The sequence below is a fragment of the Bufo bufo genome, chromosome 2 (genome assembly GCF_905171765.1).
Source record: "Bufo bufo chromosome 2, aBufBuf1.1, whole genome shotgun sequence".
NCBI lineage: Eukaryota > Metazoa > Chordata > Amphibia > Anura > Bufonidae > Bufo > Bufo bufo.
Window position 1 is genome coordinate 214,958,816 of NC_053390.1, and position 12,492 is coordinate 214,971,307.

Below are 12,492 nucleotides of genomic sequence, written 5' to 3' on the forward strand. Positions count from 1 at the left end.
AGAATGGCGCCATCTGTAGCGCTAAGGCACATTGCAGGGGAGTGATGACCATGCAGGCAGAAGGAAGGGAGGGAGAGAGAAAGAGGGAGAAAGTAGGGAGCAGGAACAGGGCTGGGACAGCCACTCTCACCATCCTGAAGTCTTCACCCTCTGTCCATCCAGCAGGGTCACCCCTTCAGCCACTGGCACCGGAGTGGCAGGAAGCTGGAGAGGGGCTTGCGTGTGGGCGACCCTTGCGCTGGCGGGATGCAGGGAAGCTGGGCTGCCCTGGTCCTCCTTTTCTTCAGTGGGGGAGGCAGCAGTGCGGATAGCCGGCACTGGCGCAGCTCGAACCTGGGAGAAGCAGAGAGGTCTAGTGCGTCTCTGTTGTCCCTGTTGAGAACAGAAAAATAAAAAATAAAAAATTTAAACTAAAAAGCAAAGACAGCTCTGCAGAGCAGAGTGTCTTGCCTCCTTGACATTAAGCAAAAAACTGGTAGTCTCTCTCTCCAGGGTGAGGATATAGCTGCTGGAGGAGGGGCTTAACAGTTTTTCACTTAGTGTCACGCCTCCTAAGGAGCTGAGCTATACCCAAGGTTCCTGTGTCCCCCAAGGAATTGGGCGAGAAATTTGGGTTTGTCTCCCCCGACCAGGAACAACATTTTTTCCATATCTTCAAATATATTGCGAAGGTCACTTTTTTCCTGCAACATCTCAGTGTAGATATAACACTGCCTGAAAGTCTCTGGCGTTTTAATACGGAGACCTCAGGATCCAAGCTGTGAGCATCTCTGGATGTGGATGCAGAATTGGACCCTGATGCAATGCAAGATGTTGTTCCTGTCGGGCAGCACCCAAGGATCCGCAATAGTTAGCTTCTGGAAAAGGGAGAACCAACTCCTTTTCTCCCAGTAGGGGGCGATTAGAATGAGTCACTCTTCCCTGAAGGATCTTCTGAATTACCTTTGGAATCAGGAGAAGAAGAGGAGGGAATGCATAAAGCTAACTCCCAGTCCCAAGTTAGGGAAAGAGTCTATTTTCCAAGGATTGTCCCTTGGGTTCAGAGAACAAAATATTTTTAGTTTTGTATTTCTTCTTGAGGCAAACAGGTCTTTTGTTGGAGAGCCCCACCTGTCTGTTATGTTGAATACTTCTCGATGCAATGACCACTTTGTCTGATCTATTCTCTGCCGGCTGAGATAATCTGCTTCTTGATTTAAGGACCCCTTGAGATGAATCGCCGACATTGACTTCACCTCTCTCGGCCCAGGCAAATATCTTCTTTGAAAGACCTAGAAGCTTCTTTGATCTCGTTCCTCCCTGGTGTAGGAGGTATGCAACCGTAGTCATGTTGTCCGATAGTATCTTCACGTAATGATTTTGAAGAGACCTCGAGGTGGATTTTAGTGTCTCCCAGGCGGCCCTCAACTCACGCAAATTTGAAGACTGGTTGGTTACTACTTTGTCCCAATTACCTTGGTCTCCTATTTTTGCTCCCCAACCTATTCTGCTTGCATCTGTCAGGATCATTATAGAGGAAGATTTAGTCCAAACTACTCCTTTGGATAGATTTTGTGCAACCGTCCACCAGGAGAGAGATGTTTAAAAAAAAAAAAACTGTATCAGTAACTTCCGGTCTAGCGATCCTAGCTGTTTGTCCAATTGTTGTAAGAACCAGACCTGCATGGTGCGATAGCAGGATTGACACCATGCTACTGAAGGAATACAGGTGGTTAGAAAACCCAGTATGCTCATTGCTTCTCTTATAGAGCAACATCTTCTCTTTTGGAACCATTTGATCTTGTCTGAGTTCATATATTTTCTCCTGGGGAAGGTAGGTTGTCTGTTTCTGAGTGTCCAAGACCACTCCCAGAAATGTTACACTTGTAGAAGGTTGGAGACAGGATTTTCCTGGGTTCATCACCCAACCCAAGTCTGTCAGACGGGATAAAAATATTTTTAAATCTGAAGTTAAACGATACACCGAGTCGCCGATGACCAGAAAGTAGTCTAGGTATGGTACTAGAATCAGGCCCTCCTGCCTCAGATGAGCAACCATCTCGACCACTAGTTTGGTTAATGCTCTTGGGGCCCTACAGAGGTCAGGGGTCAATCTCCTTGTGATGTCGTCATGGTGAGGATATGGAAAACGAAATACGGAATATTGTCTGGCCCTGAAAGGGTTAATGTTGAGATCAGTTTTGTGACAATTCTTGGCCAGGAGCTGCTTCAAAAGAAAAGTGTAAAGGGAATGCTTATTTCTTTTTTGTATTTACTCCTGCGATTAAGTTCAAAATGCTGCTACAAAAATCAATATAACATAATTCAATTTTTGGCCGAATGCACACGGCCGTGTTCCGCGGCCGAGAGCGGTCCGTGGTACCCCGCCCGGGATTCCTTCTGACAACAGGAGCGCACGGAGTCATTGGTTGCTATGACACCGTGCGCTTCATGCAGCCGCTGCTGTACAGTAATACACTCTTATGATCTATACGAGTGTATTACTGTACAGCAGCAGCTGCATGAATCCCGGCCGGGTTACCACGGACCGCTCTCGGCCGTGGAACACAGCAGTGTGCATGAGGCCCTTATCTGACTTTTTATTTTTATTTTTTTAACACCTGTTGACTGATAGTTTGTAAAACTCTGAAAACTTTGTTTAATTTTTCACTCTTAGCATTTTCTAGACAGTGGTGTTTTGGTGGTATACTCCCAGTCTGACATTATTATGGTGTTTTGCTCCACAGAAAGTAATAGGGAGAAGGCAGACAATCGCAGGCTGAAGGACAGAGAAAGCTGGCATCTTATGAAAACACTTGACTTTTTCTGGACATCGCTAGTCGCCTGCTGCAACAATTCAAGCGAGTTTGACCAAACGACACCATAATCATGCATAACAGACACAGTTAAAAACAGCGTGCCTGTCACTACATGTGGTTCTCAGCGAGCCAACAGGCTCCCTTTACAAAGTACTACCAAAACATCTAGATTTACACTCTAAGCAACTCAAACTCGTGTGTTCTGAAGTTCACCACCACCAAGAGCTGCAATCCAAGCACGGCATAACTCATCACATAGGGTGCAGACACTTTTTTAGTATATTATGCCTATGAAGGCCACAATATGCTTAGTGGTTAATTAAATAGGGTTAGCTATAACATGATTTCAGGAAAATCAGCATGTTATATTAAATGGAGGGATAATTCAGAAGACTAGGGTATTAATTCTTTCTTTCTTTACACTTACACTAAAGGCTTCCTTAATTTTCTTAATGACATTCACACTAGAACTATCACTGGCCTCCAAAGAAATGCTTGATGGCTGAAAGAAAAAAAAAGAAAAAAAAGTCAGACTTAATAAGTATAATTTGGAATACATCTGAGAGGTGAAAAAACCCAGGAGCGCATGCTTCTCGGGAAGGAACACCTGCCCCTCGCCGAGATCGGGGGAAGGCGTTCCTTGGCAGTAACAGGCAAGCGAGTGCATAAGGTATCTAGGCCTATAACTGGTATATATTTCAATGCACGCCTGCAGATAGCAGCACTGCATTGGAATAAACCGATTTTTTGTTTCAGTAATGGATAAAATCCCATTACTGAGTAATTACTGAGACTATTAAAATTTTAAATATTTATACCCATACAGCAAACAGCATAACGGAGAAAAAAAACTAAATTAACCATTCACCATTTTTTTCATTACTTTACAACCCCAAAATGGTATCAGTAAAAACTACAAATTGTCCCACAAAAAGGAAAAACTAAACAAATGTGGTCATGCTGTAATCGTACTGACCCTGAGGGTGAAAAGCACAGGTCAGTTTTACCGCGTAGGGAACACTGTAAAAATGAAACCCATAAACATGTGTTGTATTTCCAATTCCACCTCATTTGGATAAATGGTGCCATTAGAAAATAAAACTTGACACATAAAAAAAAAAAAAAAGTAATTTTTTATTTTTTATGGGCCAACTGCCAAAGTTAGAATTAAATAATTAAACTGACTTTCCCGAGTCCCCTCCAACCCAGCTCCAATGCTTGGTTCCCTGTGCCGGCTGCAGCAGTGATATATTATGCTGGCTGCAGTGGTGACTGGTCTCGATAGTCTCACGTTGTACACTGCTGAGACCAGTGACTGGCAGCAGCAGTGAATGGGATGGCACCACTTCAGCCCAGCAGAGTGGACCAAGTGTTGAAACTGGATTGGAGGGGTTCTCAGTATTATTTTAACAGCTCACCTCTCCTGAAATGTTAGTTTTTGGAATTACATGAATTCTCCATGTAATAATGATTCTGGGGCATCAATTTTTTATGGTTCTGTGTTGTGCCATTTCTGTATTATTCCAGCTAGAAGTTTGCCAGCAGTCTGCAGTAAAGGTACTGCTGGGTGTTACCAGTATCTGACTGTCCAATCAGTGCTGTGCTGTCACACTGGAAACACACATCTATACCATGGCTGCAAGCTGCTGACAATTCATTTTATAAACTTCTAGTAGAAATAAGAATAGATGCTTCCAGAACCGTAATTACATGGGGAATGCAAGTAGTTACTTCAACAGACATGTCTGGAGAGGGGTGGGTCCTCTTTAAGAAGAATTTACTATTATGTCTAGTAAAGCAGTCGCTAGGCCTTGTAATGTAGCCACTTCATTCTCAGGATCGGTGGGGATCTTAGCAATATGCCAGCACTTAAAGGGATTTTCCTATCTGATAAAGTTAAAAAAAATAAAGAATAATCATTTGTTAAAAAAATTAAATAAAACCTGTGGTCGGAAATGGCAAATTAGACCTACCTGAGGCTTAATATTAAATGTTGTCTTTTCAAGATTAGTGCTCTTTTCTTCTTCATACTTCTGGACAAGGCTTGAAACAAAATCTTCAATTTCTTGATGGTACTGCCTATAGATAAGTGACAGTCATACATCACTGCCAGCGAGAAGCAACATTTCAGTACTGTCTCTTCCCCCATTTGATTGTCTCAAACACTCTGGACTTCGTGGAAATATATGGCGCTCACTTTCTGGTGGTTCTGCTCCCTATCTGCAACTGATCAGACTTCTTGAGGCATTGCAGAAGGTCACTGCTTGATAGGCTGAATAGACCTTGGCTGCCTCATTTTGATATTTCACTCCTTCTATGCTTTGCCATGAATCTCATGATGTGCCCCCACATCACATGAGTCAGTATCATCTCCGCTGGGAGAACAGCACAATTATTCAGCCTTCTGTATTCTCCCATATACCAGAGTACAGAGACCAGGGAGGATGAGCTGTTGTCTTCATTATACTGTAAATGTGTAGCAGGGAGCTGTGTGAGATACCCAGAAGATATAAAAATGAGATTCCACAGGCCCCTTTCACATGTGTATTCCACGCGGATGCGATGCGGGAGGTGAACGCATTGCACCCGCACTGAATACTGACCCATTCATTTCTATGGGGCTGTTCACATGAGCGGTGATTTTCACGCATCACTTGTGCGTTGCGTGAAAATCGCAGCATGCTCCTCTTTGTGCGTTTTTCACGCAACGCAGGCCCCATAGAAGTGAATGGGGTTGCGTGAAAATTGCAAGCATCCGCAAGCAAGTGCGGATGCGGTGCAATTTTCACGCACGGTTGCTAGGAGACAATCGGGATGGAGACCCGATCATTATTATTTTCCCTTATAACATGGTTATAAGGGGAAATAATAGCATTCTGAATACAGAATGCATAGTAAAACAGCGCTGGAGGGGTTAATAATAATAATAATAATTTAACTCACCTTAGTCCACTTGATCGCGTAGCCCGGCATCTGCTTCTGTCTCCTTTGTTGAATAGGACCTGTGGTGAGCATTAAGTAGAGTTACAGGACCTTTGATGACGTCACTCCGGTCATCACATGGTACGTCACATGATCTTTTACCATGGTGATGGATCATGTGATGACCGGAGTGACGTCATCAAAAGTCCTGGAATGAATGCTCAGCACAGAAGGAGACAGACGAGATGCCGGCAAGTGGATTAAGGGGAGTTAAATTTATTTTTAAATTTTTTTTTTAACCCCTCCAGCGCTGTTTTACTATGCATTCTGTATTCAGAATGCTATTATTTTCCCTTATAACCATGTTATAAGGGAAAATAATACAATCTACAGAACACCGATCCCAAGCCCGAACTTCTGTGAAGAAGTTCGGGTACCAAACACACGCGATTTTTCTCACGCGAGTGCAAAACGCATTACAATGTTTTGCACGTGTTCCCGCAACGCACCCGCTCATTTTCCCGCAACGCCCGGGTGAAAGAGGCCTTAGTGTTTGATACCTTTTAATGGCTAACTGAAAAGGTGAAGACAAAACTGCAAGCTTTTGAGACTACTCAGGTCTCTTCCCCAGGCATGTTATAACACAGTATCTAAAGATTCACACATCTATACACAACAGTACATAGGAATAGCGAGGTAGACAAGTGATATAAAGTAGATCAGTGTGGGCAGAGGACTAAGCAGTTGTGGCAGTGGATTGTTCCAGCAGTTACAGGTAAGGAGTGTGAAAGTTTTATTGTCCACTGATCTATATCCAGTCAACGAATTTGAAGAACACAGGAGGCAAATTCCCTGAAAAATAGAAGGACAAATCTATGCGACACATACCGCATTTTTCGCCCTATAAGACGCACCGGCCCATAAGGTTTTTGAGGAGGAAAATAAGAAAAAAATATTTTGAACCAAAAGGTGTGCTTTTGAACTAATGGTGGTGTGTGGATGGCACTGTTATGGGGGCATCTGTGGATGACACATATATAGCATCTTATGCTATGTGTCATCCACAGATCCCCCCCCCCCCCATAACAGTGTCCCTGTGTAGTGAATGACCTCCAATACAGGGGGTGGGGGCCAGCATCTGGTTTTGTAATGGCAGCGGGGTCCGATGCAGTCACTGTATTCTATTACACCGGGCCCCGCTCACTGTAGTAATCATATCTAACCTGTAGGCAATGTTAAGCTATAGAAATAATGTGCAATCCAGCCTGTAATACTTACTACAATCTTCCGTAGCAGGCAGGGCGGGCGCTGGCAGCGTAACTCACTACGTCACGTGCCTGCTTCATTCATAAAGTGGGAGGAGCAGGCGTGTGACGTACTGAGTTACGCTGCCAGCGCCCACCCGCCCTGCTACGGAAGATTGTAGTAAGTACTAAAGGCTGGATTGTACATTATTTCTATAGATATGATTACTACAGTAAGTGGGGACCGGTGTAATAGAATACAGTGACTGACCCGGCCCTGCTGCCATTACAAAGCTAGATGCTGGCCCCAGCCCCTCCTCGCTGATACACCCGCTGTGCAGCATCGTGGCAGCGGTGTATCAGTGTAAATTGCAGCATTCACCCCATAAAAACGCACCAACATTTTGCCCCCACTTTTGGGGGGGGGGGGGGGGGGGTGCGTCTTATAGGGCGAAAAATACAGTACATTCCTGATGTGTTAAAGGTAATCATGAGCTTGTACTCCCAGACTATCCTGTCCTTCTTAGATTTCAAATTCCCTTTTAATATCAAGACTGCAATATTGCAGTCATGGCTACACAAGTGTCGGTACTGGCAGATCTTTCTTGTTTTGTGTGGCAGAGAGCTTATTCTCGTTCCAAGCCTTTGCCCAGTTTCACCGAGACTCTTTGACACATCAGGAAGGAATGTATTGCATAGATTGATGTACTTCTACATCTCTTTAGGAATTTGCCTATCAAACCTCCTGGGTTCTTCAAATCCATGGACTGGATATATATCAGTGGACAAAAAAACAAACACACATCACTCTCCTTATCTGTAACTGCTAAAACAGTCTGTTACTACTCCACTCATATTGATCTGCTTTACATCACTAGTCTCATCTAGCTCACTATTCCCATATATTTTTGAATATAAATATGTGAATCTTCAGATACTATAACATGCCTGAGGAAGAGTCCAGAGTTGTCTTGAAAGCTTGCAATTTTGTCTTCATCCTTTCAGTTAGCCATTAAAAAGTATTAACCACTAGGAAATATCATTTTTATCTCTTCACTGGCTAACTCGGCACAAAGATTATTTATTTCAACATGGATACCCAGACTGAGCTCTGCGCTGCGATTGGACAGCGCTACAGCCAGGGAGAAGGAACGTCCAGGGAGAAAAGGGGCAGACTCCTCCCTGGTGAACCGATAGTAGCAATTACCATACAGCGCGGGAGACGGTAACAGGGCCACAGCGGGCGAACGGACCGGCGCCCAGGGATAATAGTAAGTGCAGCTACAATCTTACAATGTTCAGACCCATGAAAGGTCCTCTTTAAGGCTGGGTTCACATGTGACTGATTAGCTGCAGATTTTCTGCTTCTAAACCTTTGCAGAAAAAAATAAAATAAAATGCACCAAATGGTGTGCGCACAAGCTGCAGATTTGACGCAGTTTCATTCTTTGCATTTGAAAGGGTGAAATCCACTGGATAAATTGACACACTGCAGATTGCAAATCCCCAATACAGCAGCTTTTCTGCATTTTTTGCACCGTATGGGCGATAATTCTCAAATTGTCATCTGCTTTGCTGGTACTGTACAACACTAAGGATTTGCCGCACAAAAGTCTGCAGCGAATCCTTCACGTGTGATCCCACCCTTAAGCAGTTTAGTATACAAACTAATGTAAAATCACCACTGCCAGAAGCAGCAAAATGTGCATTGGACAGTGGGGTTTGAGGGATTTTGTGGATACATAATAGTTGGTTTTATTACCAGTATATTGTACCTGCATCTAGTACGTTCTATTTTTAAATGTCTCCCGTCCATCTATGTATTTTACATTGCTGTGTATAGATACTTTATTAATAAAAGTAAATTTTTTGTACAAGGCTACTTTCACACTAGCGTTGTTTGCGGATCCGTCACGGATCTGCAAAAAGGCTTCCGTTAGAATAATACAACCGCATGCATCCGTCATGAACAGATCTGGTTGTATTATATCTTCTATAGCCATGACGCGTGATATTGCGCCAGAGAAAACGGATTCGTCCCCATTGACTTACATTGTGTGCCAGGACGGATCCGTTTGGCTCTGCTTCGTCACGCAGAGAGCAAAACGCTGCAGGCAGCCTCCAGAGCGGAACGGTGACGGAACGGAGGCAAACTGATGCATTCTGAGCAGATCCTTTTCCATTCAGAATGCATTAGGGCAAAATTTATCCGTTTTGGACCGCTTGTGAGGGCACTGAACAGATCTCACAAACAGAAGGCTAAACCGCTAGTGTGAAAGTAGCCTAATTGATATACTTTTTTGTATATTTGTTATGAGATTTAGTATATACGTCACCAAGCAGACTTTCAAAAACAATTCAAGAATTGGGGCCCTTTCATGCAAGCTGATGATCAGATGAATGAATGTTCATTCCCGATCATCTCCATGTGTAAACATGTCCGCTGATGGATGTGCAAATGCACATTTGTCAGCTGATCATATCTTAGGTGGACATTAAAAAACATGATTTGTCGGCAGCACATTGCGGAGATAGACAGCGATTATGATTGCGCCACCTAAATGGCGCTAATCAAGCGCCGATTGACTTGCCATATCATCAGTGCTCATTATTGGCAGAAAACCTACTAGTGCAAACGGGCTCTAAGACTCATGTAGTCAATCAAAAGACTTACTTTGAAACGACATGGTTCATAAATAAGATCTGTAATAGCGGTCCATCAAACTTCTCATCCACGGATAAGCCACTGAAAGATATATGTGATCAAACAAACAGGAAGCTGAGCATTTTGAACCACACAAAAGTACATTTAAGAGGGATTTCCAGTAATCATGTATTGATGACCTATCCTTAGGTTACCAGTATCAGATCAGTGGAGGTCCAACTCACTGCAGCCCCCACTGATCAAATGCTTTCACAAGGCGTGGTGGCCCACCCAAGAGTGGAAGTACACAACGCCATCCACTGTGTAGTGGCTGTGCCTGGTTAATGCAGTGCTGCTCCTATTCAAGTGAGCTGTGTAGTTCCAGCACCAGGTTCCACTGCCAGAGCTGAACGACGTGGGTGCAGGGAGTTGGACACCCGTCAACCTGAAGTCGATAACCTATCCTGAAGATCCTGTTCTTATGACATCACCATGTGTTGCAAGTGACCCAATATCTTTATTTTGTGGGACAGTTCAATTTTGCACTATAAAAATACTCTATTTTAAAAATAATTTGTCTCTCACCACAATAAAAGACCTGCCCTGGTTGCATTACCATAGAATCTTTCTGGGGGAGGCTTTGTTTCTCGCCAGGAGGGCCATAGCTATACGATGGATGGGGGATAGACATCCTACGCTAGGGCAATAGATATCTCTGGTAAATCACACAGTCTCTATGGAGAACTTTGTTTTTAAACACAGAGGGTGCCCACAGAAGTTTCATAAGGTATGGGGTGAGTGGTGCTCATCCCCGTTAACTCTGCGCGCAACACATATGTACTCAGCGGCCGATGATTAGGCCTGATACTCCAGCTAACTTTTACTCAGTCCTCTGATCACAGTAGTGTGCCTGATGCAAAATCCCTTTGGCCTCTTTCAGATGGGTGCGGGTGCGTTACTGGAACACCCGCGATTTTTCCGCGCGAGTGCAAAACATTGTAATGCGTTTTGCACTCGTGAGAAAAATCGCGCATGTTTGGTACCCAAACCCGAACTTCTTCACAGAAGTTCGGGCTTGGGTTAGGTGTTCTGTAGATTGTATTATTTCCCCTTATAACATAGTTATAAAGGGAAAATAATAGCATTCTGAATACAGAATGCATAGTACAATAGGGCTGGAGGGGTTAAAAAAAAAAAAAAAAATTTAAAATAATTTAACTCACCTTAGTCCATTTGATCGCGATGCCCGGCATCTCCTTCTGTCTCCTTTGCTGAACAGGACATGTGGTGAGCATTCATTACAGGTCAAGGACCTGTGGTGACAGATCATGTGATGACCGGAGTGACGTCACCACAGGTCCTGTTCAGCAGAGGAGACAGAGGGAGATGCCGGGCATCGCGATCAAGTGGACTAAGGCGAGTTAAATTATTTTTTATTTTTTTTAACCCCTCCAGCGCTATTTTACTATGCATTCTGTATTCAGAATGCTATTATTTTCCCTTATAACCATGTTATAAGGGAAAATATTAATGATCAGGTCTCCATCCCGATCGTCTCCTAGCAACCGTGCGTGAAAATTGCACCGCATCCGCACTTGCGGATGCTTGCGATTTTCACGCAACCCCATTCACTTCTATGGGGCCTACGTTGCATGAAAAACGCAGAATATAGAGCATGCTGCGATTTTCACGCAACGCACAAGTGATGCGTGAAAATCACCGCTCATGTGAACAGCCCCATAGAAATGAATGGGTCGGTATTCAGTGCGGGTGCAATGCGTTCAACTCACGCATCGCATCCGCGCGGAATACTCGCCCGTGTGAAAGGGGCCTTTCTCTACCGTAATCTTTTGTGATCGTGATCTGTTAAACCATTGATGCTCAATATGTATTACATTCCATGTATCTGTGACATTCTTTTTGACCCCTGCGTGGGCAAACATCATGCCTTATCTAAACCATACTTGTGCCGTTTACTCCTAATAAAACGATTTTAAAAATAAAAGACCTGTGAGGGCTTTTATTTGTGTGACAAGTTTTAGTTTTCATTGACGTCATTTTGGGGTTCATACAACTTTTTGATCCTTTTTTATTCCATTCTGTGAGCAGTTTAAATAAGAAAAATAAATAAAAAAATAAAAAACACTTGCTCATTTTATTATTCAGGTCATTACAGATTTTATTTTTTTTCAAAGAGGGGTACCTCCTCACATAATGGACAACATGGGGTTAATGTTAGGTACATGATGGGTCATTCACTATCAATGTGAGGCACGGAGGTCCAAACTGATAAAACCCATGAACCTCACATTAATAGTATGTAACCCCATCATGTACTTCACATTAACCCCATGTTGCCCATTATGTAAAGAGGTAGCCGACAGGGTTTCTATTAAAGGGATTCTGGTGACCTATCCTCAGGTTAGGTTACATATACATAAACTACACACATTCCACACAATTTTTAAAAAGCCTAAAGGAGCTAAACTATGGAAAGGAAGCGCTCATCTCCAGCTGCCGCTGTAATTTTAACAACCGGATCTGGAGAACCTGAGGGAACGGGCCGAATCCCATGCCGGGATACGTTTTTGTAGAAATGCTCGTTCCTGATAACTGCCTGTGTAAAGGTGCCGGCAATCACCTGACAAACAAACCCTTGTTAGGCCTCACGCACACAAATGTATTTTCTTTCCGTGTACGTTCCGTTTTTTGTTTTTTTTGTGAACTGTATGCGGAACCATTAATTTCAATGGGTCCGCAAAAAAAACCTGAAGTTACTTTGTGTGCATTCCGTTTCCATATGACCGTATTTCCGTTCTGCAAAAAATAAATAGAACATGTCCTATTATTGTCCGCATTACGGACAAGGATAGTACTGTTCTAT

General features: G+C 43.4%; 1 protein-coding gene across 1 annotated transcript in view; it reads right to left on the reverse strand.

Annotated features, from left to right (window-relative positions):
* ZCCHC8 (zinc finger CCHC-type containing 8) overlaps positions 1-12,492 on the reverse strand; it is a 38,242-nt gene that overhangs the window by 24,186 nt on the left and 1,564 nt on the right. Inside the window, exons 3-5 of the mRNA XM_040416165.1 lie at positions 9,639-9,710; positions 4,772-4,877; positions 3,226-3,300 (exon numbers count right to left, since the gene is read on the reverse strand). Coding sequence (XP_040272099.1) covers positions 3,226-3,300; positions 4,772-4,877; positions 9,639-9,710 — 253 coding nt within the window. The remainder of the gene's footprint in view (positions 1-3,225; positions 3,301-4,771; positions 4,878-9,638; positions 9,711-12,492) is intronic.